This window comes from Myotis myotis, unplaced genomic scaffold (genome assembly GCF_014108235.1).
Source record: "Myotis myotis isolate mMyoMyo1 unplaced genomic scaffold, mMyoMyo1.p scaffold_m19_p_4, whole genome shotgun sequence".
Taxonomy (NCBI): Eukaryota; Metazoa; Chordata; class Mammalia; order Chiroptera; family Vespertilionidae; genus Myotis; species Myotis myotis.
This window is the reverse complement of record NW_023416346.1, coordinates 54,564,153-54,588,310: the sequence shown is the minus strand read 5'-3', so window position 1 is coordinate 54,588,310 and position 24,158 is coordinate 54,564,153. Positions and strand designations below refer to the sequence as shown.

At 42.5% G+C, this 24,158-nt stretch overlaps 1 protein-coding gene across 2 annotated transcripts; it reads right to left on the bottom strand.

Annotated features, from left to right (window-relative positions):
• Window positions 1-5,048: 5,048 nt before the first annotated feature.
• RIPPLY1 (ripply transcriptional repressor 1) lies at window positions 5,049-7,581 on the bottom strand. 2 transcript variants are annotated; one of them, XM_036304406.1, is made up of 4 exons: window positions 7,427-7,581; window positions 6,429-6,504; window positions 5,761-5,825; window positions 5,049-5,202 (listed from the first exon to the last, which is right to left on the bottom strand). In XM_036304406.1, the coding sequence occupies exons 1-4, from the start codon at window positions 7,579-7,581 to the stop codon at window positions 5,049-5,051; spliced, it is 450 nt and encodes a 149-aa protein (XP_036160299.1). The 2 variants fall into 2 exon arrangements, with proteins under 2 accessions (XP_036160299.1, XP_036160300.1); XM_036304407.1 differs by lacking the exons at window positions 5,761-5,825; window positions 6,429-6,504.
• Between the last annotated feature and the right edge of the window lie 16,577 nt (window positions 7,582-24,158).

Here is a 24,158-nt window from a genome sequence, read left to right as displayed (position 1 = left end):
TATTTCTCTCTCCCTTTCTCTCTCTCTAAAAATCATCAATAAAGGGGGACATACGTAATACTTTCAACAATAAAGATTAAAAAATAAAAATACAGGGAGCAACAATAAAAAATGCACCATGTCTAAAAATAAAAAAAAATAAAAACATTAATAAAAAGTGAGGAATGCAGGTAAAGTGCCTCACACTTAGATGATGTTACAGATGATCAGCTCTGTGATTTTTGGAAACTTATTTTTTTAATAATTTTTTTATAAATATATTATTGATTTTTTACAGAGAGGAAGGGAGAGGGATAGAGAGTTAGAAACATCGATCAGCTGCCTCCTGAATGCCCCCTACTGTGGATGTGCCCACAACCAAGGTACATGCCCTTGACTGGAATTGAACCTGGGACCCTTCAGTCCACAGACCGATGCTCTATCCACTGAGCCAAACCGGTTAGGGCGCAAGTTTTTTTTTTTTTTTTTTTTTTTTGTTTTGTTTTTTTTTAAACAAACCCAAAACCCCGATCTCCCTAATTGTAGCTATATCTCAGGGCTGTTATTTTAAGTGAGTTAATCCATGTAAGGTTCCTAGCCATGCACCCAAATCTATTGTAAGAATTTGATAATTATCAGTTGTTATAACTCCTAACCACCATGTTGCCTAGCCTTCTCTGGACAGGAAAAGTCCCTTCATCCACCTCGGTGGATGTTATCACCTCCTACCCACCCACCCCTAACTTTGCCTGTGTGGTTATCCAGTGAGCAGTTTGTCCTCTATCTTCCCCAGTCCTCTGTTGTAAATTGGTAGCACAAGTTCACTGTTCTGTCCTGTCAGAGGCCTGGAGTTAGTTATTGTGTTTTGGGTTTATACTGTAGCTTGAAAGGCTTGTAGCAACCTCCATGCAACCACACAAACCCATGTACAAAAACCTTGCTAACTCTTATTTTTCTCATTCATAAATGGGCATAATAACTGTGCCTATCTTCTAGGATTGTTGTGATTATAGTACCATAGAAGATCCATGGCTGTAACATGAGTAGCAAATGCCTTGCAAAGAGTATTGTGGCCACTACTTACTAAGCCAGGTTTTTGTGTTTGGGTTCGTGTGCTTGCCTGGAGGTTGCCACAAGCCTTGGCAGCTGGGAGTAAACAAAAAACACAGTAACAAACAGGTCAAGAGAGTGAACTCAGGCCATCTATCAACCTTGTTTGGGAAGAAGATTGGCAAACATTTTACAGCACGGGCCTGGGGTGGAAGGGAGACAAACTGCCCACTAGACAACCACACAGGCACAATTAGGGACAGGAATGAAAGGTGGGGGTTGGTAACACCCACTGGAGTAGGTGGGGGGCCTTTTTCTGCCCAGAGACAAAGGAGAATAGGCGACATTTAACGAGTATGTGCAGTGTGTGTGTGTGTGTGTGTGTGTGTGTGTGTGTGTGTGTGTGTGTGTGATATGATAAGAGATTACAGAGCTGGTTGTGAGAGTGTTGAGAGCAGAGAACTGACCTTGACACCTGACCTTAGGGGAATGGGCCCATGGATAGAGACAGCATTGTGGCAGATATGGGATTTGAAACCAGGTGCTTCTGCCTCCAAAACCCATGCTCTTAACCATTATAATATTAATGCTTGGCACAGAGTAGGTACCCAATAAATATTTGTTTAATGAAAGAATTCATATTGCTGCCTCTTTCTGGAAAGATTTTTCCCTCCATCTCTAGCTGGGCCCAGCTCAAATCTAGCCTCATGTTCAACCGGTGTGTCCTCTCTGTTACTATGGGGTGCAGGAAACAGGAGGCATCCGTGCCGGGGTCTGAAGTATGGGACACTAGGATGGAGCTGGAGGAAAGACTCTGGGTTTTGCACAGATATTTTTCTTCTGACTTTGTACACTGGTTTTGAAGTTGTTATTAGGACTGAATATACCCAACACAAAGTAACTCACACTGGGCTCTGATTAGAACAGTAAATTCCAATTACTTAGCAACCATGTGTACAGAGGACTGGAGCAATTTTTGAGCTATGAAATGCTGGGAGCTTAGAACTCAAAACAAGGATTTTAAATGGAACACTGAACATGTTAAAGTACTAATCCCCAGTAGACTTCAGATCAATTTTATTTTAACCCTTGGAATAGTGGATTCCAAGTAGCCTTCCCACAATCCAGGAACCCCTGGCAGGTGCCTTACAGAATGGAATGGAGAGGCTTTGCTTATAAGAGAGAGGACACCATGGTGGGAATTCTATGGTTCCCCGCCCCCCTCCATTGTGGCTTCCTTGAGAACAGCTCCAGCTCTGTTTGGTTTGTATATGGAACTTCTACATTCAATTCAAAGGAAGGGTGTTCCTGCTAAAGCACAAAAAATAAGCTTTGAAACCTCTGTCCTAAGAAGACATATTTGGCCGTTGTTTTGTGTTTTCTTTTTTAATGAGGGACGAAAATTGCAAAGATGCTTTGACTGATAAACCATCAAATGGTGCCAGGGAGATCAGGTGGAGATGACTGACAAATCAGTCATTAGTTGAGTAAACCAGTCATTAGCTGACTTGAGCCTATAAAGCTCATTTCTGTTATAAAATTAATAAAACCACTACTGCAACTATGATTACTATGACTGCAACCACTTATTTAGTGCTTTTATTACGTGCTGAGGGCTGTGCTAAGTACTTTACATATATTATTTCATTGACTCATGCCAACCCTGAGAGGAAGTGCCATTATTTTCCCCATTTTACAGATGAGGAGACTGGACCTCAGCGTGGATAAGTAACTTGCCCAAGGTCATACAGCTAGCACATGGTAGATTCCACTTTACTTACAAGCACAAACAGAATCAACTAAAGCCATATAGCAGTCAAAGGTCAACTGCCTGGCAATAAAAAGGAACAAGGTTAAATTTTTACCAATAGATGGCACCACTGTATGAATTTGGTTGCCTACTCAAGGCTGAGTCCAATTCAAGGAAGTCCCAGCAGGGTTCAGAACTGAAGTAGCCTGTCACAAGTTGATGGAAGAGGGAAGAAAAGATGGCTAGTGTTTTATTCTTGAATCAGACTGCGTTACTCTGTCCTGTTTGTAGCTAAGCAAAGAAATGGGAAGCCAGCAAGGGAGAGGACAGAGGAATTTCTGTCAAGAACTGCTTTAAAAAGACCTTAGAATCTTTTTTCTTCAACATTTCCTGAGTGCCTGCTTTGTGCTAGGCAGTGTGCTGTGCAATGAAGTCACGTGGAGATATTAAACACAGCCTTATCTTACTGCATAAGAAGCGGGTGGATGCTATAGTAAAGGAGGCACTGAATGTAATGGGGACACCCAACCTAGACTCAGAGGTCTGGGAGGCTTCTCACTGGAGAGGTGTCTAAGCTAGTCTTATTGGTTGAATGGGAGTTTATCAGACAGATAAAAGTGGAAGAACATTCCTATCATAGACTTAAAGCTACAGACGTGAAAGAAAGCATGACACATTCAAGGACAGGCAGCATAGGTTTTACGTGTTGAGAGATGAGTCTGAAGAGATAGGCAAGTGAAGAATAAGAGATACAAACTTCCAGTTATAAAATACATCACAGGATATAGTGTACACCATGGGGGAAATAGTCGATGATATTGTGATACTTTTGTATGGTGTTAGATGGGTACTAAACTTATTGTGGTGATCACGTTGTAAGGTAGATAAATGTCAAATCACAATTTTGTACGCCTGAAACTAATATAGTACTGACTGTCAACTGCATTTTAATTTAAAATTTTTTTAAAGAGAGATAGGCAACAAATAATTGGACAGCTTGGAATATCAAGTTAAGGAATTGATTTGTGAATATATGAGTAGAGAGGCAATAGATTCTCAAGGGGATCTGTGATTTTTTTTAAAGGAAACATTTTCAACTATTGGTGAGACAATGAAGAGCCATAGTAGGCCTTTAAGCAGGGGTGCAGCATGATCTGATCTGGTGGCCACTGTGGAGGATGAATTGCAGAGGAACATGCTTGAGCATGAGAGCCTGAACTGTGGAAGTAAAATTGATAGGACTGAGTAGCCCCCTAAGCTCTCCTCCCCATATGCACACACCCATTTCCAAGGCTGAACTAAGGCTGCACCTCTCACCCTCCTACCCCAACTCATAGCTCTAATCCCAATTTTCAAGCTACATTTTGGGGGCCTTTTTGCCCCCTTTCCATTATGTCTTTGAAGTTTAATATAGCCTGATTTCACAAGTTGATATAGAGAGCCTGGCCTGTGCTGGGGCCTCTGGCCTTACACCCCCATCTGTAAACTGACCTTAGATAGAGCAAGAATTGGCCTTGAACTGGTCTCTGACCCTGTGCCCATGGCTTCACAACATGAACAGAGTTCGGTTAAGAAATCAGCAGTTACAGGAAAAAGGCAAACATCATCTAGTTTATTTTTCTCCTGATTCATCTCATGCCAACAGAGACCCCAGTTGATAGCAGCCAAAATGAGGGGAGGTCCCCAAAGCAAGCTGATTCTCTAGATGCCCTCCCTCTTGCTGCAAGGCCCATCAGAAAAGCATTTCAACTCTGCTTAAATGTGTTGGTATCCCTGGAGGAGAAGCCTGAAATGAATTTTTCCACAGGGAGACAGGACTATGTGGCCACCTGGAAGGCTGGGGAGTCAAAGAGCTCCAAAGAGTGACTGTTCCCCTCTACATGGGCATGCTTTGTTCTGATCTGCTTCCTGGGGGCTTCAGAAAGCAGATCTTCCTTCCCTTATAGCTACTTGTACCCTCCCACTGTCAACACAAAAGCAACAGTCAATGAGATGCCAGGGATCTGTACTCACAGTCCAGTTGGGTCCTCAAGTACCAACTTACCCTGGACCCAACTTTCAATCCAGAGAGCTGCGCCTGGAGATTCCTGGCTAATCGATGCCCTGGAGCCTTGCCAGGCATACAAAACCTTAATCAGACTCTGGCTCAGTTTGAACAGGTCAGGGATGGGGAAGGAGGATGACTTGTGACTCTGTGTGGTGCTGACCTTAGTATCCTCACACACCCTTCTGGCCCCTTTTTATTTGCCTCCTTTTTCTCTTACTCTTCTTAGTCTTCCTCCTCTTCTTCATCCTCCTCCTCCTCCTCTTCACTGTCTGAGTCTTCATACAGATTGATTGTTGCCTGGACAGGGAAGTTCTGTAGTAAAATCTCCCCATAACTGTACAGGTAGTCGAAGGAGCGGGATTTGGGCCAGAAGAGCCTGTGGACAGAGAAAACCATGGCCCTTACCTTAGACAGGTCTCATATGTACAGAGGGGTCAGTAGGACCACAGAGGAAGCCAGGCCCTAAACTCCTCGTCCTACCCACAATAATGGTGTGAGAGAGAAAGGAAGAAAGAGAGCTTTATAACAGAATTTTCTGAATTGTTACAAAATGGCTCCAGGCAGAAAGGTAACATATGGTGGGCCTATGACTGTGGGGATCTGCAAACCCAGCATCTATCAATTCTGACACTGATTTCACACTCACCTCACAAGGCCTCTACCCAAGAAGTATGTATATTTCTCCTGTATTCCCCATCTCCTACTAAGGTTCCTTCACTGATCTATCCATAAAGGCTCATTCTTAGGAATCATTGACAGTGCCTCCAGGGAAGGTAACCTTGACAAAGTCCCTAACCTCTCTGGGCTTCAGTTTTCTGGTTTATGAAATAGTGATCATAGCAGTGCCTCCCTCCTCCTGATACACAGGCTATTGTGAGGATTTAAAGAGCTAATGAACCTATGTAAAGTTATGAGCTTGGTGCCAGAAGCTTACCTGACGGGGTGATGGAACTTGGAGTCAGCTTTGATGACCTCAGCACTTGTTGCCCCACCAGTGGCCTGTTCAAAGCAAAAGCAAGCATGTGGCTCAAAGTACATGGCGAAATAACTGCCTCCTCTGTATCAGAGGTCAGAAACCTGCAGGTAAGATGATCTAGAAAGAGATCTTAGACATCTTTGGGGTCCAGCCCTGGCCCCTCCCCCACCAAAGGGGTCTGTCCTGGTTTTGGTTGAAAAGCTAGTGGAAAAGAGTCCTGGGGCTTGTTAACTTTCCTGTCCCTGTTCTAACACATGTTTGGAGCCTGTCCAGGGGACAGAGTTCTACCGGAGCAGCAAAGATTTGGGGGCAGAGGTGGGCGAAGAGCACTGGGGCTAGGTGCCAGGAGACCAGGATTCTGGCAGCAGTTCTACCATAGCCTAGCTTTGGGGCCTGCTCATACCCTCCCCTACTTTGGGCCTCAGTCTCTCTATCTTTAAATTGCAAAGAAACTTCAGGTCTGCCCTCCTAGAGCTGTTGTGAGAATCAAATATGAGCAAGGCTGCAAAGATGGTTTCCCAGATCTGCAGACCTGGACTGAGGCCAGGGGCTCTCTGGGAAGGGACCTGGTCAGTGTGAATGCAAGTGGCTACATGCAAACATGTGTAACAGGGGCTCAAACTTACCAAATGTACAAGTTTCCTCACCTGCCTTGGGAGATCATTTGTAGAGCACAGCCAGGGCCTCCAAAGACAAACCTCTCTAGGACATAGAGGAGAGATCTGTCAGTGGAGGAAGGAGACTGGAAACTAGACTCCCTGAGATAACAAAAAGGCCTCCAAAAACACTTGACTTGGATGCCATTTACCTCAGGAAGCCTTTCCTAAGGAACCTGAGCCCAGGTCAGGACAGAGCCCTTCCTCTCTGTTTCAACAATGCTATCATTACTCTTATCACAGTTTTGTAACTGTTTACTTGCCTTTGAGCTTCTTTAGGGCAGATTTATGTTTGATCATATCTGGATCCCCCAACACCTACCACAGTGCCTGGTACACAGTAGGCATTTCAGTAAATATTTGTTGAATTCCTTAAATATTTGGAGGAATGAATGAGGGTTGGGTGGAGAATATCTTACCCCCTACTTCCTGTTCCAAGAGGCAGAGGTCAGAGTCCTCCCACCTTCCTGGGATGGGAAAAGGGGCCAGAAATATTCCTGGGCCAACTGTTTCCCCACTAGACTTCCAGAAATAGGGGGGAAGCAAATGGATATCTTATAGTGTGGTCAGGAAATAGACACTCCCCCAAAGGCCTCTTGAAAGTTTGGCCCTCTTTCCTTCTATCTGCAGCCTAGGTCATGTTAAACCCAGGTTTCAGGGCATTCTCCTGTATGCCTCTCAGTTGACTGAGCAACTTTACCCATGGGGGCCTGGCTGCTCAGCTTTCAGCTTTGGCAATGCCCACTGTCCCCGAGGCCCCTCCTGTCACCCAGAGGGATTAGTGAGGTTAAAAGTCAGTTGAGATATTCCAGCCAAGATGTGGAAGGGATGGTTTCTGAGGGTTATGAGGCCCTTTTTTTTTTTCCTTCACAGAGCACAGAGCCACCTTGGACATCTCATTTTCCTTCCTTTCCCAGGAAACCCACTAAAGCCAAAGTTCAGGTTGCCAAAGGCCAAGTTCCACTTACCTTTTACTCCCATCTACTTCTTGTCCAGGGAAAGGAAGGGGTGATGGGCTTAACAAGCCAGGGAGTGCCAGGGGAGCCTGTGCTAGAGCTGGAGCTACACTTAGGGCCAGGGCTGGGACAGGGACAGCAGGAGCAGTGGGAGCAGAAGGGTCCATCCTTAGGGTGTCAAGACCAGGCAGACTATGAGGGCTTCTATTTCTCAGAACCTGCTGCACTCTTGGCCTTTCCTGGTTGACCCTTTATAAGACCTGCCTGGACTCATAAATTATTCAGGGAAGTACAGAGGTGGAGGACTTGAAGGGGGGGGGGGTTGGTGAAGATTTAAGAAAGGCACTCAAAGAGGGAGAACTGGGTTCCTGGGTGTGAAATCTCTCCCAGTTGAATAAACAGAGAGTCAGTGGGGGGTGAGAGGCTATCTTTACCTCCAAGTCAGAAAGAAAAACATAGAAGGGGCAAATCACACACCATTTGTGTGAATACCTCAGGCAGTAGCGAAGCCGGAGGGGGGAACGGTGGGAAGCTCATTAGTATCTGAAACCACAGAAAGTTGTCAGGCATGGAGGGCTGGACAGACAGGCCTTTAGCACAGCTCGTTCCCAACAAGAAGGACAGTTGACTTGGTTAAGGAGAGTGAGGAAGTCACCTGTTATTTCAGCTCAAACTCCAAATATATTTGCCAGGTGCACCTGATATAGGGTGGCTGCCACTAAGCATACCACCTGGATTAGGAAAAAAGGAGGTTCTGGGTGGAGCAGGTATAGTTGCCCTTGGGTTAAACCTCAAGTTTCCTCCCATGCCCTCCTCTTTACTGGTTAGCTCATTTGCAAAAGTGCCAGAATCCCCTTTGCAGCCTCAGCAGTAAGTGGTTCTGTAAAGGAATGCAAGCGGTATTGTCAGGGCTTCCAGGTCAGATTCCAAATTTTAGAGCTCAGGACCTAGGATGCTGGGAGAGGCAGAGTTTTGCCAGCTGCTAAGCTGCCGAAGGACTATCCCTGGTTCCATGGCTTTCACTTCCCTCACATGTGAGAGGAGGGTGTGAGCCCAGTGGTCCCAAAAGGCCCTGAAGCCTGAACACTCTGTGACGGGGGCTGGGTAAATGGGTACTGACCCCAGGCAAGCCCAGAGGCTCGAGCACAGTCCTTGGTCTTAGCCAATCTTCAGGGCTTTAGACAGAAAGCTTCCAGTTGCAACTACTGGCAGGCTCCTTGTGCTTGGAAGCCCAAAAATATTCTTCCTGACCTTAGTGTCCAGCACCATAATGGATTTAGCTTCCTGGATATTCATTACAGTTGGGTTTGTAATGGTGAAAAATTAGAAACAACCTCGAATGTCCAATAATAGGAACCTGGTTAGATTAATTAGAGTAAGTCCTTGCAACTGAATACTAAGCAGGCACTCACAATCATGTTCTAGGAAGTATAATTATCCACAGAGAAAGTGAAAAAAATCAGGTCTAAAATAGGATGAATAATATGACTGGAGGGCTCCTCTTTTCTCTCTTCACCTACCCCCCCCCCACCGCCACCTCACTTCAAATTCCAGCCCCACTGTGTCCTTTACAAAAAAGAAAAATTAGAAACAACCTAAATGTCTCATTTTAGAAAGCTGGTTAAATAAATCATTGAACAGTTATAAAATTTTGTATTAAAATTGGCTTGGTAGAAGATTGGGGAAAAGTCAATGTATTGAAGAGAGAAAAGAAGAAGCCTCTACAATATAAGTCAGAGCAGGATCCCATTTTGGTAAGGAAAAAGTGTAGAATATACAGAGTGCAGGAAAAAAATACTGGTTAAAAGAAAGAAGAATGTAACAATGGTTGGTTCTGGGAGTAAGATATGGTAAATCTTTACTTCCTTCTCTATGCTTTTCTGAAATTTCTGAAAAGTTCCATAAGACCTAATATTATTTGGGCAATAATAAGTAATGACATAAAAATAAAAAGAAAGAAATGCTTATCCACAGAAGAGAGAAAATTCTTGGAAAAATCGCAGCCATTTTCAAATATCTGAGGATTAGACTGCAATGGGGTTATACTTGTTCTGTGTGACTTCAAAGGACAGGGTGGAAGCTACAGGGAGACACATTTTTGGCTCAATCAAAGGAAAACTTTCTAACAGCCCAGCCACCACCTAACCCAACGGCCTGGCACTGTGCCGGCCCTTAACAAACAGAGATTTATTATATGCGGTGAAATGAGGTAAGCTCTCTGTCCCTGAACTGTTTAAGTGCAGACCAGATCCTGGATCCTGGAGAGGAAAATCTTTGGGGAAAAAATGAAGGCTTCTGGGGAGCCCAAGTTTCTATCAGTTTCTGAGGGTTATTGCTAAATTTACCTGCAGAAGATGAGAATTTGCTTAAACTGCATCACTGATTCAAATGAGGAAGGAGACTGAGAAAGGAAGCCAGATTGAAAAGATTGGGCTAGAAGGAGATGGCAAGTGAGGGTGTAAGGAATGGACCTAATGACATACCCTGGGAACTTTTTGATCTCTAGGTGGCCATGGTCTGAAAATAGGCAGGAGGGAAGAGGGAAAAGGAACACAGGTAAACATTACTCCTGATCCCAGAGCTCATTCCCAACCAGATATAGCCATGCCAGCTCCCACCTTGAACTTGTGTTCATTCAGCCATAATCTTTCACCATTGGGGCTGTCCAGACTCTTTACTCTCCTGAGCAGCTGGTCTCAGGATTCCCCCCACAACAGCACTCCACGTGCTTTCCTGGAGTCCCCATAGCCTTCAAGCCTGTTTCCATGGCTCTTTGTTCTCCCTACACAACTGCTCTGTCTTGCTACTTTCTAAGAATTTTCTCAGCCACATTCAGCTTGTGGAAGATAAAGCCACTGGCCTCTCTCATTGGCCTCTCCCCAGCCTAAAGGATTTAAGGCCTGCAAATGTTGCTGGGCATTAAGTGGGAGCCCCGCCCCTCTCTTACATGGAACAACCTCTCCTCCCACTTCCCTGAGAAAAGAGAGGCCTTCAAGCATTAATTACCTCAGTGCCCTGCCGCACCCCCCAAAAAATCGGCCTGCCTTTCCAACTTCCTTCCACTTCAGCCCTCCCTTCTCAGGGGACAAGGTGTCCCTCTTCCCTCTTGTTAAAGGCTAATCCCTTCCCCAAGGGCCTTGACCTCATCCACCCTCTTTCTTTGGACCCTTCCTTCAGACATTATGTCCCTTCTCTTCAGAAAAATAGTTCAGTTTCTTTATGCTAGCTCTTTCTCTTCTGATTATAAAAATACCCTTTACTGTTATCTCCCTTCCCTGCTCAGATATGTTCTCTTGCTTGCCTAACTTGCTCTCTTTCTCTCTCTGAATAACTTTCTCTCTCTCCCCCTCCCATCTCTCTTTTCTTTCCTTTTTCCTCAAATTTGGTGAAAGTAGAGCCTAAATTCTAAATTGCCACTTTTCCCAACTTTCCATTCACAGCTCAAACTACTGCAGTTTGGCCCCAGCCCCATCCTCCTAGTGAAAGGGCACTACCAAAGGTCACCAATGGCCTCCTAATTGCCAAATTCAATGATCTCTTTGAACTCTGGGTGGCAAAAGACACTATTGGCCAAGTCCTCATTTCTAAAAGTCTTCTTCCTCTCTTGGCTTCAATGATCACCCTCTCCTGGTTTTCCTCCTACTTCTGGAACCATTCCTCTCAATCTCTTTTGCTGACCTTTCTTCTGCCCATTCCTCAAATCTGTGGTTCTCAATTATAGTCCACAAATCAGGATGATACACAGTGATGTTTTCAATAGGTCACAGCAAAATGGGGAAAACATCAAATATATTTTTTCAATAATCTAAATGTATTCAATTATAAAGGACTGCACTTTATTTTAAGATTATGCCTTCTGACCGGCCAGTGTGACTCAGTGGTTTGAGCATTAACCCATGAACCAAAAGGTCAGAGTTTGATTCCTGGTCAGGATACATGCCTGGGTTGCGGGCTCGGGCAAGAGGCAGCTGATTTATGATGTTTCTCTCTCATTGATGTTTCTATCTTTCTATCTCTCTCCCTTCCACTCTCTCTAAAAATCAATAAAAACATATTTTTTAAAAATATTATGCTTACCCTATTTTTGGGGTGGCAAAATATTCTTTTTCAAAATAAAGGCAATGAGGGGTGTTACTTTATTTCTATTTCTTTAATGTAAAAATAAAATGTTTGTTTCTCTATGTCTGTCTCATTAACATGTATTGAATGAAAGATTGAGAATTATGTTTCCAGCCCAGCCAGTGTTTCTCAGTGGTTGAGCATCAACATATGAACCAGGAGGTCAGGGTTCAAATCCCGGTCAGGGCACACGCTGGGGTTGTGGTCTCGATCCCCGTGTGGGGGGGAAGGGGGGCAAGCAGGAGGCAGCCAATTAATAATTCTCTCTCATCATTGATGTTTCTATCTATCTCTCTGTCCCTCTCCTCCCTTCCTCTCTGAAATAAATAAGATATATATAAAAGAGAATTTTGTTTCCAACTTGAAATTCTCCCAATAGGTATCTCAAACTCACTCCAAAATGGAACTGTTTTTCTCCCCCACAAACCTCCTCTGTCCTTGCCTTGGTAACCAGCATATTGGCTCAATCATTCTAGCTAAAACCCTCAGGCACCAAGCCCTAATGTTTGTAGTGTTCACCATTTCTCACATCTGTCAACTTTGTGCTCCCCACTCTCCCAGTTGTTTCTTCAATTATAGCTTCATCTGTCCTCTCTCATGTGGATGTCTGAAACGGCTTCCAGATATGTTCCCCTGTCCTTGACTTGGTCTTTCCAATCCATCCTCACAGCCACCCCAGTGATCTTTCTAAAAACTAAGTAGGGTCCTCCTATACTTAAAATCTTCCAGTGAGTCCTAATTGCCTATAGAAAATGTCCAAACTCCTTTGTGTGACAATGGAAGCCTTTTGTTGTCTAAGCCCAGCTTGCCCCTCCAGTCTTTTGCCTCCAATGCCCTCCACACACCCTCCACTGCAGGTCCCCTTGACTTGACCTGCACTCTGATCTTTTCAGGGTTGAGGGCTTCTGAAGTTCTAAAGCCCACCTTTCACAGGGCTTATCACAGAATCAATTTAGTGGGTTGCAACTAGCATTTAACAAAACGAATGAACAGCAAATAGAAGAGTGAATCACATGTGGTAAGGGCACATATTGTTCTGTGAAACTTTTGTTTTAGTCATATATCTAGATCTAGATTTAAAGATACACAAATGCATGTACTAGGACATGCTGTAAAATATATTTCTACTGTGGGTTCCAGTTGCAAAATTTTATTGCCTTAGGGGGACTAGATGTTATTTTGTCATTCATTTAGTCAGTGCTGTTCATGTCACAGTCCTTGCTCTCAAAATGGGACTAGTTTCACGGTGAGTGTGGTTAGGAGAACAGGTAATGCCAGGGAGACCTCATGGAGGAGGGTCATTGAGCTGAGCTGGGCTTAAGCAGGCAATGAGAAGGGGAAATGTAATCCTGGCAGGGAGAACTGGCACAGAAGCAGGTAGTAAGAGGAGAGAACATTTGTTAAACATTTATGTACCAGGCACTGTTCTAAGCATTTTGCGTGGATTAATTTAAGTCTCACAAACAACTCTCTGAGGAAAACCCTATAACAAGCCTCATTTTATAGATGAGATTAAGGTACTTGCCCAAGGCCACAGAGCTAAAAGTGACAAGGCTGAGATTTGAACCCAGGTAGTCTCTGTGCTCTCAATCACTACACTACACTGCACTGCCACTGGGAGCCAGTGAAGAGAGGGGGCTGTCCAGGGAACAGTGAGAGCCTAGGCCAGCAGGAAACAGATGGAGAAGGCTTTAGAATGCCAGGTTGAAAGTCCCAGAACAGGTTCTCTTCTCACCTTGAGAAAGGGGGTCTTACTCTTTTCCTCCAGCTTCTACCTTTGGAATCAGAGGCCCTGTAGCTGGGGACAGGAGGATTAACAGGCCACTATAGAGGCCAGGTGGAGGCAAGAAGCAAGGCAGAATCTGCTCTGAAAAAGGAGGAAAGGGGAAGATTCTCTCCCCCACCCAAGCCTGTCCCAAAAACAAAAATAGCAAATGGTGCCGGGGACCTCTGCCCTCAAGTCCAAATGTCCCAAATGTGCCAAGTCTTGGACCCAGCCCTTTGGGTTCCTGGAATAGGGGGGTCTCCTCTGGAGAACAGTTTGTTGCTGGGTCAGCTCTCTGCCTGCACCCTCTTGACTCTTGGCCCACCATTTGAGCCAGGGCTGTGGTGCATGTGGTGCGGGATTCTTGGCAGGGCCCCTCGCAGCTCCCCATTTGCTCCTCATTTGGATGGTAGGGGCCTAGAAAAACAGAGCTCTGGGGAAGCAGGAAGAGTAGGAGGTAAGGTGCCTGGGAAGGTCACTCCTAGCCAGGCTCCTTCTCTGCCCCAATTTAATCCAGTCAGCCTCATCCCTGGCTCCTCTACCCAGTCTCTCCAGCTCCTCTGTCCTGACTCAGCCTCCTTTCTCAGACTGGCCTGAAGTCATGGGAAGACAGAGTGATGCAGAGTTTTCAGTACATTCTGTTCTCTTTTTATTTTATTTTTATTGTTTTTAAAAAAATTGATTTGAGAGAGAGAAGCAGAAAGGGGAATGCAGAGGGGGAAAGAGAGAGAGAGAGAGAGAAAGAGAGAGAGAGAGAGAGAGAGAGAGAGAGAGAGAGAGAGAGAGACAATGATGTGAGAGAGAAACATCGATTAGCTGCCTCCCATACACACCCTGACCCGATCAAACCCAAAACCTAGGTATGTGCCCTGATCGGGAATCAAACCTGCAACTTTTTGGTGTATGGGACGACGCTCCAACAAACTGAGCCATCCAACCAGGGCCATTCTCTTCCCTTTTTAGTATTGGCATCCTGCTGATCCTGCCTAAGTATTGATAACTAGTGGCAGCCATCTTCCTGGGAGGTAGATATTGACTAATAAGAATAATGACCACCACAACAGAAATAAGTAACATTAATTGAGTGCTTACAATGTGCCAGTCACTGTGCTAAGCACTTTCTTACTTTATTGTTTCATTCACTCTTAATGAAAATCCTAAGAAGTACTATTATTGCTCCCATTTAAAGATGAGCAGGAAACAGATTAAGTGACTTACTAAATAGCTAGTGAATAACAGATCTGGGATTGGAATTCCATGTTTTAATTCAACACTCTATGACAGTGGTTCTCAACCTTGGCTGCACATTAGAATCACCTGGGAATCTTTTTAAAATTCTGATTTCTGGTCCTCATCCTCCGGAAATTCTGTTTCTTTGTTATAGGGTGGGGCACAACATTAGTAACAAAGAAACAGAATTTCCCGAGGATGAGGCCCAGAAATCAGGATTTAAAAAAGATTCCTAGGTGATTCTAATGTGCAGCCAAGGTTGAGAACCACTGCTCTATGAGGTTTCAGAATACAGCTGTGTGGAGGGTATGGTCCATTTGGCAATTGCTCCAGGTGCCCCACGTAGGGGCCCATGTGCTGCTGTGGAGTGAGGCAGATTTTGAAATGGGTGAAGGGAAGTAGGTGACTGGTGCCACACTGAAGCAAATCTCTACCAGTCATCACCATTGCTCTGGTGCTGGGCCCCATCTGTCAATAGAAGCAGCTGGTATTTCTTTCAGTGCTTCCTTCTTTCATGACAGCTCTTGACTCAGCCCTCACAAGCCAGTGCTATAGAGTGGTTTAGCTACCACTCTACCTCAGGTCCTTATCATCATCACTCTACCTCAGGTCCTTATCATCGAATGTCTGTATTTCTGAAGTAGACCTTAAAGTAAAAAAGCTAGGTCTCTAGAAATAAAGTTTGATGTGTGTCCCAGCTTCAACATGTATCTGTGTGGCCTGGGGCAAATGATTTAACCTCTCATTTCTTAGTTTTCCCTTTTGTGAAATGAGATATTAATGGTCCATGCTTCGTGGGGTTGTAGTGAAGATTTAATGAAAGAGTTAGATGAAAGATTGTTCAACCTGACACATCTATAATAATAAAAGGGTAATATGCTAATTAGGCCAGACGTCATTCTGGACGTCCTTCTGCTCGTATCCGGGGCCAGAGCAAAGCCCGGGTCCCAGGTGCCAGAGGGAAGACGGTGCCAGCAGCCAGGGAAAGGAAGACCTACTCTTGCATGAATTTTGTGCATTGGGCTTCTAGTATTTAATATTCATTGTGGCTGTTATCATTATTATAATTATTCCTTTTTCCCACTTCATCATGGGTTATTCAGAGCAGAGGCTTTGGAAGGCAGGCCTGGGTTGGAATCCTTCTTGGGTAGTTTACCATACAGATGACCTTGGGTAAGTTACCCAATCTTTCTGAGCCTCATTTTTGGGGGAATAGAGTAATAGTACCCAACTCAAAGGGCTGAAGTGAAGATAAAATTATATATTGTAGGTAAATTGTTATTAGTTCTTTTTGTCCCACTGCTTTCAGGTGTTTTCTGTGCACATGGCCAGATTTGACTTCCTAAAACATAGCTTCCATCCTGCTCACACACCTGCATCGGCAAACTATGACTGACTAAATAAGACAGGCATTCACAATTTTCCCCATATTTTTACCTCCAATTCTACCTGGTGCTCTCTCTCTCACTTCCAGCAGGCTTGTCACTACACTGGCCTGCACACGATCATCTCCACCCCCTGCCCTGGTCTAGAATGCCTTCTCTCTCATAATTCAAATTCTACCTCTCTTTCCAAGGTCCTCCTTAAACCCACATTTACTCCAGGAAGCCTCCAAGATGTGCTAATATCTGCCTTCTTCTAGGGCCCTTTCTTTTTTAAAAAAATATATTTTTATTGATTTTAGAGAAGAATGAAGAGGAATAGAGAGATAGAAACATCTTTTAAAAAAACATATTTTTTTTTTTTTATTTCAGAGAGGAAAGGAGAGAGAGAGATAGAAATATCAGTGATGATGGGCTGCCTCCTGGGGATCAAGCCCACAACCGCCGGCATGTGCCCTGACCAGGAATCAGACTGTGACCTCCTGGTACATAGGTCAACACTCAACCACTGAGGCACACTGTTGGCTGGGCTTCCAGGGCCCTTTCATCAGTTCCCTTTTCAGATGTAAATCAAGCCTCTCTATTGAAGTGAATAGGAAGGGACTATGGTTTTATCATTCCTCTTTCCCATCAGCACCTGACATAGTAGGTGGTCATTCCATGTAAATAGAATGCCATTTGACACAAGGTAGTTGGTCCAAGAAGACTAACAAGATTCAGGTTGGCAGAGCCTTAGGACTTTAGGGTAGGGTGGAAAAAGTTCATGGGCCAGTGTGTAATTCTCTATTACTGTTTTGGACTTGCAGGATAGAGCATCCAAGATCCTAGGATCTCCCAGGATGGGAGAGTTTTGGAGAATGGTTTTTGATTTGGCTGGGATATCTCAGGAACAAAGCAAGTCAGAAGTAGGAAGGGGCCAGAAATCTCGAAATTCTCTTCTCCCCTCTATTCCCAGCTGCGTCCTCTATTGACAGGACATTTCTAAACATAATTAAATTTTCATTTTCACCTTTCCATATCCCTCCCGTTTCAGCCTCAGCCTAGACCAGCAGCCCTAAAAGTGTGGTCCAAAGACCACTGGGAACCTCTAAGAGTCATGCACTAGCCATTCAAAAATAGTTCAGTCAAAACTACTTTTATGATAATGCTAAAACATTATATGCCATTTTCACTGTGTTGGCTCTTGCACTGATGAAACAAAAGCAATAATGGGCAACAGTGCTGGCAACTTAGCATGGATCAAAGCAGCATGCCAAATTATAGTCATGCTTTTTTCTTTTCCTATTTTAAAATATATTTTTATTTATTTCAGGGAGGAAGGGAGAGGGACAGAGAGATAGAAACATCAATGATGAGAGAGAATCATTGATTGACTGCCTCCTGCATGCCCCACACTGGGGACTGAGCCATCAACCTGGGCATGTGTCCTGATGGGAATCAAACCCTACCTCCTGGTTCATAGGTCAATGCTCAACCACTGAGCTACACCAGTTGGGCTCATGTTATTTCTTCATGGGCAATGTGTTCCCAGTAGAAGAAATGTCAGATTTATTTAAGAATGTCCTGATGAAATAGTAAAGATTATTAATTTATTTAAAATCAACCCTTTGGCCCTAGCTAATTTGGCTCAGTGGATAAAGCATCAGTTTGTGGACTGAAGGGTCCTGGGTTTGATTCCAGTCAAGGGCACATGCCCAGGTTGCAGGCTCAATCCCCAGTAGGCAGCCAATCAATGATTCTCTCTCATCATTGATGTTTCTATCTCTCTCTCCCTCTCCCTTCCTCTCTGCAATCAATACAAATGTTTAAAAGCTCTAACTGGTTTGGCTCAGTGGATAGAGCATCGGCCTGCAGACTCAAGGGTCACAGGTTCGATTTCAGTCAAGGGCATGTACCTTGGTTGCGGGCACATACCCAGTGGGGAGTGTGCAGGAGGCAGCTGATCGATGTTTCTCTCTCATTGATGTTTCTAACTCTCTATCCCTATCCCTTCCTCTCTGTAAAAAATCAGTAAACTATACAAAAAAAATGTTTAAAAAAATAAGAAATAAGTAAAATCAAGCCTCTGAATACAGGTCTTTTAATAGTCTGTGTGATAAAATAGGAAGGATTGATAAAGCACTTCTACTGCATACCGAATTAAGATTTTTTGTCATGAGGATAAGTACTTGTGCAATTGAATTGCAAGCTAAGGCTGGCCATTGTTTTATGGAACACTTTGTTTTTAATTGAAAGAACAAATAACAGACAAACTATTGTTATTCAAACTTGAGTATTTGGTTAGCATTTTATTGAAAGTGAATAAAGTGATCCTGTTATCTCAAGGAAAATGACTGATAGTATTGGTTGTCAATGATAAAATTTAAAATTTCAAGGAAGAATATAGAAAACCTGCATCTGCCACTGTGAGCTTGAGAGTTTCTCAACACCCTAAATACCTTTCTGATAATAATAGTAATGATATTATTAGTGAATGTGGTTTTTTATATTGCATAATCATGAGATGAGTCAACAATTGGAAGATCTTTATAACTGGTTATGCCGATATTTTCCAAATGACTAATGCATGATGTTACAAAATCATGCACGGATAATAGATCCATTCAAAGTGCAATACAGACCAATGGATTTCAATGTCACAGAGTACAAAAGGTTCATTGATATGGTTTCAGATTCAACATTGCAAATAAACAGTAAGAAACTACCACTTCTGGAGCTTAGGTGTGGTACTGAAGAATATCTACAATGTATTAGTTTTCTATTGCTGCCATAAAAAAATATCACAAACTTAACAACTTTAACACAACACTCCTTTATTATTTCACAGTTCTGTAGGTCAGAAGTCCAGGTGAGTTAATTTGAGTTCTTTGCTTAGGGCTTCAAAAGGCTGAAGTCACATTTTTGGCTGGACTGGGATTTTATCTGGAGACTCTGGGGGGGAAAGTCTGCTTCCAAGGTCACTCAGAATGTTAAAAGAAACCCAGACCTTCAACTTGTATGTCTGAAGTCCCCATTGCCTTGCTGGTTGCCATCCAAAGGCCATTCTCTGCTCCTAGAGGCTGCCTGCCTACATTCTTTCTCATGTAGTCCCTCCCATTTTTGAACACTCAATGGCAAGTCAAGTACTTCTCACACTTTGAATCTCTCTGACTTCCTTTTCTGTCACTGGACAAAGACTCTGCTTTGAGAGGACTCACATAATTAGATTAGACCCACCTAGATCATTTCTCTTTGCCAAGTAACTAGCATAATCATGGGAATGATAAACATCATAAGCACAACTCTCAAAGGAGAGAGAATTTACATACAGGTCATGGTTTTTGTGAGTCATTTTTAGAATTCTGCCTTAAAAAAGCTATTAAAGCCCTAGCTGGTTTGGCTCAGTGTACAGACCGTTGGCCTGCAGACGCAAGGGTCCTGGGTTCAATTCCAGGAAAGGTAACATGCCTGGGTTGCAGGTTCAATCCCCAGTAGGGCGTGTGCAAGAGGCAGCCAATCAATGATTCTCTCTCATCAATGACTTTTCTATCTCTCTCCCTCTCCCTTCCTCTCTGAAAATCAATTAAATAACTATTAAATAACTCCATTCTTTAACCACACTTCTTTGTGAGGCTGAATTATTTTCATATACTTTAACCAAAATAATGTATTGTAACAGATTGAATGCAAGAGCAGATATCAGCCAGATATTAAAGAGATTTGCAAAAATGTGATACAATGCTACTTTTCTTGCTATTTTTTTTGTTGTGGAAATCATTATTTTTTTCATAAATACACTAATTATTTTAACATACAATGGCTTTTTCATTGTGATTTTAAATTTTAAAATTGTTTTAAAATTTATCAGTTTTTATTTCTAATATATTAAATATCAATCGATATAACCCATAAAAATTAAATCTCTTTGGAATATTCAATTACTTTACTTTTTAAAAATTTCTTTATTGATTAATTTATTACATATGTGTCCTTATCCCCACATTACCCCCCAACCCCCCCACTCATGCCCTCATCCCCCGGTTGTTTGTGTCCATTGGTTAGGCCTATATGCTTGCATATAAGTCCTTCAGTTGATCTCTTCCCCTTACCCCCACCCTCCCCTACCTTCCCTCTGAGGTTTGATGGTCTGATCAATGTTTCTCTGTCTCTGGATCTGTTTTTGTTCATCAGATTATGTTGTTCATTATATTCCACAAATGAGTGAGATCATGTGATATTTATCTTTCTCTGACTGGCTTATTTCACTTAGCATAATGCTCTCCAGTTCCATCCATGCTGTTGCAAATGGTAAGAATTCCTTCTTTTTTACCGCAGCATAGTATTCCATTGTGATGTACCACAGTTTTTTAATCCACTCATCTACTGATGGGCACTTAGGCTCTTTCCAAATCTTAGCTATGGTGAATTGTGTTGCTATGAACATAGGGGTGCATATATCCTTTCTGATTGGTGTTTCTAGTTTCTTGGGATATATTCCTAGATGTGGGATCACTGGGTCAAATGGCAGTTCCATTTTTAGTTTTTTGAGGAAACTCCATACTGTTCTCCACAGTGGCTATACCAGTCTGCATTCCCACCAGCAGTGCACGAGGGTTCCTTTTTCTCCACATCCTCACCAGCACTTGTAATTTGTTGATTTGCTGATGATAGACATTCTGACTGGTGTGAGATGGTACCACATTGTCATTTTGATTTGCATCTCTCAGATAATTACTTTAATTTTTAACTAATACTTTTTATTTATTTAAGTGTACATACATGTCATTTTAATATTCTGTGTAACAAAATGTGGAAGGGCACATAAAATTCATTCTTTTAGGTTTATAGTTCCATGAATTTGGAGAAATATATAGAGTTATACAACAACTGTTACAGTTCCAACAATCAGAATAATTCCCTGTGCCACACCACTGTACTTAACCCCTTCCCCCACCCGCAAACCCTGGCTACCACTATATTGTTTCCCATCTCTATAGTTTTGACATTTCAAGGATATCACATAAATGGAATCATACAGTAATTAGCCTTTTGAATCTGGCTCCACTCAGCATAATACATTTGAGCTTCATCCATGTAGTTGTCTATATAGTACATTCCTTTTTATTGCTGCATAGTATTACATTATACAGATGTGCCACAGTTTGTTTATCCATCCACTAGTTGAAGGACATTGGACTGTTTCCTAAATAATTTTTTCTCAGTAGATTACCCTTTTTATTCATTGAATACAAAATGAAAATGAGCAAACAAAGGAAAAAAATAAGCCCAAATGTTCTGCCATAGAAATATTTTGTTACCTGCAGGAAATTTTCACTGCTCTCTAGAATCTCAAACTTTTTTTAAAAGTTATTTATTTATTTAATTTTTGTTAATCCTCACCTGAGGATATTTTTCCATTTATTTTTATTTTTAATATGTTTTTATTACTTTCTGAGAGGAAGGGAGAGAGAGAGAAACATCAATGATGAAAGAGAATCATTGGTCAGCTGCCTCCTGTATACCTCCTACTGGGGATCGAGCCTGCTACCCAGGCATGTGCCCTGGCCAGGAATCAAACCAAGACCTGGTTTATGGGTCAATGCTCAACCACTGAGCAACACCAGCTGGGCTTTTCATTGATTTTTAGAGAAAGTAGAAGGCAGGGGGAGAGACACACAGAGAGAAACATCAATGTGAGAAAGACACATCGATTAGTGGCCTCCATATGCCAGCCTGCAACCAAGGTACGTGCTCTTGACTGGAATTGAACCCGGGACCCTTAAGTTCACAGACTGATTGCTCTATATACTGAGCCAAACCAGCTAGGGCTAGAATCTCAATCTTTTTACATTTGTACTTCTAAAAGAATTTTATCGCTAGTTGGAAGGCCACGACTTTAAAAAAAAATCTACAGATAAGAAATGCTACCATATTCTTGAGAACCTCTACTGTGAGCAAGTCACTTTGCCACCCATGAATATACTGCCTAGGGTGCCTTGTTTCTTTGTTAATTAAACTTTTGAACAATAATAGATACAGAGGCAGAGCTGCCTCAAACAGATTGTCAAACTGCAGCGGGAAGGCCGGGGAGGGTTGGGGGGCAGGAGGGAGGGGGGTAAGAGATCAACCAAAGGACTTGTATGCATGCATATAAGCATAACCAATGGACATAAGACACTGGGGGAAGGGGAGGCTAGGGGACTATCTAGGGCGGGGGAAAAATGGACACATATGTAATACCCTTTGTAATACTTTAAGCAATAAAAATAAATAAATAAATAAATAAATAAATAAATAAATAAATAAATAAATAGAATGTGGCCAGAACTGTGCAATGTGTGTGCTGGCCTAAGTGCATCTATTTGTACACATGATCATCAACTAATTCAATCTTCTCACAGGGAGTGACAGAATCCCAAGGGTCTGAATCCTAACAAGGTCACTTCTTAGCTGGACAAACTTGGACAAGTTACTTAACTTTTCCCTGTCTATTTCCTCACATCTAAATATTGTTTAAAGTGTAAAGTGGCCCTAAAACTACAAATTTTGAGAGATGATGGTAATGGAGGTATCATTTTTATATGAGAAATCATTACATGGATGAAAGAGCTATATTTTGGAGGTAGAATTGAAAGGATTTACACATCAGATGAGATGGGGTGTGGAGGGTAAGAGAAAGAAAAAATGAAATTAAGTCTAACTCGGAGGTTTCTGGCTTTAACAACTGGTTTTGGCAAATGGAAGATTGGTTTTAGTTCCAAGGTAACCAAGGACATAATTTTGGACATGTTGATTTTAAGATGTTTTTGATCTATCCAAATGGAGATGTCGGTATTATAGGGGCCTGAATTTCAAAGAAGTCTGGGCTGAAAATGATGATTTTGAAGTCATTAGAGTGTACAGGGTAGTTGAAACTATGAGAGATACATGAGACTTCCAAGAGTGGGAATGCAGAGTGAGAAAGGAAGAAGACCTAGGTCTGACTCCTGAGAACCACCTGTATTTAAGGATTTGGCAGAAGAGGAGGAGTCAATGAAGAATTAGCCGGAAAGACAGGAGAAACATGACAAGAGATTATATAACAGGAGCCAAGAGAAGAAAGCATTTCAAATAGGGCAAAGTTATCAAAGATATTGAATGCTGCAATAGAAGTCAAGGAAGTTAAGGACTGAAAAGTGGCCATTGGATTTGTGACATAGAGTCATTTTTAACCTTGATGAAAACTTCTGGGTTTTTGTGCAATAGCGGGATGGGATGTCACTAATCCTCTCTCTGCCTTAGAGCCTAACTCCTTTCCTCATAGCCCTCTCACTCCTGCCCCATTTGCCCCTAGAATCTTTTATTTTTCCTTCTAGACTCCTCTTTTCATAGCACCATTTACTCCTGCTCTCTTAAGACCTTGCTCTATAGTCTTCTCTTTGATGTTCTTCTTTAAAGACCCCTTTCCTACCTCTTTTGCTCTTTTCCTTAACCCATCTTTATCCAGACCCTCATTTTCCTTCTTTATTCTCTCACTGCTCACTACTCTTCTTAACTAAATACTGCTTTTCTTCTCTTCTTTCAGAACCCTCTCCATTCCCCCTAGGCTCTCTGGATCTCAGCAAGGGTCCCAGAAGATTACTAAGGAGCCTCCCAGGTTGAACACTGAGGAATCAGGCTTTGGCATGATTCCACCAGGATCTGGCAGTGCCGACCCATAGGAAACACAGCTTTAGAACTTAGTCCTTGAATGAATGCCAGTCTGGTAACCACATCCTGCCAACACAGTACCCTCATCCGCCTTGGCACCTGCCGTTAAGATTTTGCTTTTTCCTATTCTCTTTTTATTTATTTATTTTTATTATTATCATTTTTTGCCTTTTCCTATTCTCTTTTCATTTATTTATTTATTTATTTATTTATTTATTTATTTATTTTTTAAATATATTTTATTGATTTTTTACAGAGAGAAAGGGAGAGAGATAGAGAGTTAGAAACATCGATGAGAGAGAAACATCGATCAGCTGCCTCCTGCACATCTCCCACTGGAGATATGCCCGCAACCCAGGCACATGCCCTCGACCGGAATCGAACCCGGGACCCCTCAGTCCACAGGCCGACGCTCCATCCACTGAGCCAAACCGGTTTCGGCTATTTATTTTTATTATCATTTTTTGCCTTTTCCTATTCTCTTTTTATTTTTAGTTTTATTATTATCATTTTTTGCCTTTTCCTATTCTCTTTTCATTTATTTATTTTTATTATTATCATTTTTTGCCTTTTCCTATTC

Coding starts and splice junctions, on each gene's coding strand:
- RIPPLY1 (XM_036304406.1), bottom strand. CDS start 7,581: ATGGACCCTTCTGCTCCCACTGCTCCTGCTGTCCCTGTCCCAGCCCTG. Junction 5,826..6,428: donor TGAGGAAACTTGTACATTTG/GTAAGTTTGAGC, acceptor TGCTTTGAACAG/GCCACTGGTGGGGCAACAAG. Junction 5,203..5,760: donor AAGTTCCATCACCCCGTCAG/GTAAGCTTCTGG, acceptor CTCTGTCCACAG/GCTCTTCTGGCCCAAATCCC.